Source organism: Penaeus vannamei, chromosome 40, assembly GCF_042767895.1.
Source record: "Penaeus vannamei isolate JL-2024 chromosome 40, ASM4276789v1, whole genome shotgun sequence".
In the NCBI taxonomy this organism is placed as follows: domain Eukaryota; kingdom Metazoa; phylum Arthropoda; class Malacostraca; order Decapoda; family Penaeidae; genus Penaeus; species Penaeus vannamei.
In genome coordinates, this window is record NC_091588.1 from 11,677,812 (window position 1) to 11,680,311 (window position 2,500).

General features: G+C 35.8%; 1 protein-coding gene across 1 annotated transcript in view; it reads right to left on the reverse strand.

Moving 5' to 3' along the window:
* Positions 1-87: 87 nt before the first annotated feature.
* LOC113808006 (xaa-Pro aminopeptidase 1) overlaps positions 88-2,500 on the reverse strand; it is a gene marked incomplete at its 3' end in the record, with an annotated part of 38,965 nt that continues 36,552 nt past the window's right edge. The window contains 5 exon segments of the mRNA XM_070117184.1: positions 88-217; positions 548-697; positions 1,085-1,211; positions 1,738-1,879; positions 2,412-2,500. The exon segment at positions 2,412-2,500 is cut by the window's right edge and continues 108 nt beyond it. Of these exon segments, the coding sequence (XP_069973285.1) occupies positions 88-217; positions 548-697; positions 1,085-1,211; positions 1,738-1,879; positions 2,412-2,500 (638 nt within the window).

A 2,500-nucleotide genomic window follows, 5' to 3' on the forward strand; every position in this document is an offset into this window, starting at 1 on the left:
CTCCTGAATTCATTTCTAACTGAATAACAAATATTTCAGAACTAATCCTTTCAAAAAAAAAAAGAGAAAAACTTCACACATATTCACCTTGATTTTGGTTGGGAAGATGCAGGATGCCATTGCAATTTGCCCCTTCAGGACACGAGTGAAACACTCCCGCAAAAACTGGTCAGGTGTGCCAAAATGGAGGGTTCTTGTAACATCTGTTGTTCCATCCCTGTTGTATATATATTATGTTGAAAAGATGACAAATGACAAGAAGACAAGGAGGAAAAAAAGCAAAGAAGGAAAGGAAATTGTAATGACGAATGTCAGGATGATAATGGTAGTTGATGTCGGAGGAGGAAAAAGAAAATATAACTAACAAAAAATTAATTTCCTTACTCCAATGAAACCTCACTACAAATGATAAAATATGCATCTTATTTATGCTAACTCTTAATTCCTTGCTATATATCAACAAACTTCATGGGCTGTACTCTGCACAACATGTTTTTTTCTCTTAATCTATAAATGTAAAGAGTAAAGCAATTAAAATGTTACCTACTTATACTGTCCCCCAGAATCGCAGAGATAAACCTCATCAGTAGTAATCTTTCGGTCAGTTTCAGGGGCTGGAGAATAGTGGATTACGGCAGCATTGGGCCCAACTGATGAGATAGTGGAGAAACTAAGACCAACTAAGTTCTCCTGTTCTCTGTTGCAGATGGGGAAAAAAGTAATGAGTATTGATGCTATTATGCAATAGGCCTAAGTAGCTGCAGCATCATGTAGCCAATGCTAACATTCAGGTCTCCTTTTGGCACTAGCTATTGATGCCTGAGTACAGTTATATATCTTGACCTGTATTGCCCTTACAGAAAAGGCATTCATCTTCGTTTAAAGGATCAAGTTTTAAACTGCTTGCTGATGGATTCAAAACCTTGTTCAGAGGCATGAAATGCTTAACTGTAATACAAATATAATGAAATATGTAAATTATGTACAGTAAACTGTCCATAAAAATATATATACTGTGCAGTGAAATGAAGCAAGACCTGGATAATCTAAATAATGGTAGAAAAAAATTGGAACAAGATCTTACTCTCTAAATTTTTGAAGCTGGTCAGCTGCAGATATTTCAGTTTGAGTTCCTTTCGCTGCCTCCCTTTCAAGCCAAGAGAAATAAAGGCACAATGCAGCTGCATCACGAATATGACACTCCTCCATTCCTGTAAATGGAAAATGTTGTTGTGCTTATTCAAAACCTTAATCTCCAAATATGAAGGAAGATATCATGAGCTTTGTTCTACAGTAATAAAAAATAATTAACAAAACAAACATTACCTGAGGGACATCTATCACTTGCTCATCCCATCTTAGAGTGCATTGATGAAGTTTTACGAAAAAGCAAGAAAACCTGACCATGAGCAATAACGGCAAGTGATACTTCCACAAGACTAATGTAATGATTAATTCCTCTCCCACAGTTAACATTTTACAGTAAATTTAAGTTCTTGGACAGCCCATGATCAAGCCTTCTTGAAACAAAAGGAAAGAAGAATAAGTAATCACTGCTACATGGTAACCTCATTCCCAATCCTGTAACATATTCTTGTCTATGGGAATCTCTAAGTTTCACTAAAAGCAAAGATTGAAAACAAAAAATAACTATGACTTAAGTCAATCCTTGTATTAATGAAAGTAAATATACACTGGAGATACATTATGCATAGTAAAAATATTCTTGCTCCTTACCTTTGATCTCAGTTTCATTCTTGATAGCTTTCATTACTGCTACTGGTGATAGTTTTATCAACCTCTTCTCCTTAGGCACCATTTGAGTTACAGCATATGAAGTATGATTGGACACCCACACCTTGCCACTCTGCACTGAGAGCTGCAAAAAAAAAATAATAATAAATAAATAAATAAAATAAACAATAAATCAAATGTCTATTTAAAAGCAGTAATTCACTGATTATTGTGTCTGCTGGACCATTCAATTGCTATAGATGTTTAGAAATCAATATGGATAAAAAGCTTTGAAAAACATTTAACCCCAAGCCGACGGGTGGCATATGTGAACATGTCATGGCTGTTGTAGAGCGAAAAACGGATGGCATCATATCATGCCCATTCCCGCGCCACTGGCTCGTCGGACGGAATTTGTTTTTCTTTGATGGTAGCGGCTTCATTTATATAGTAAAGATTTTAGACAATGGCTTCTACAATAAAGGTAAACCTTCAAAATTATATTTTTATAAATTATAGCAAAATAAAAGCTTTTAGGTGCCAAATGTTGCTCATAAACTACCAATCTAGCCAGGTGCAAACAGGGGAAACTACCAATAAATGCCAACAATCCCGTTATTAAGACCACTTGCCAAACATTTTTTCCGTCGGCATTGGGTTAAATACATGATTCTTACCTGTTCACTAATAAACATAGCAAGCTCATCATATGGCTTAATGGTGACCTTCACTTCCTCAGCCTGGAGAGCTTCCCTTGCAGATGATG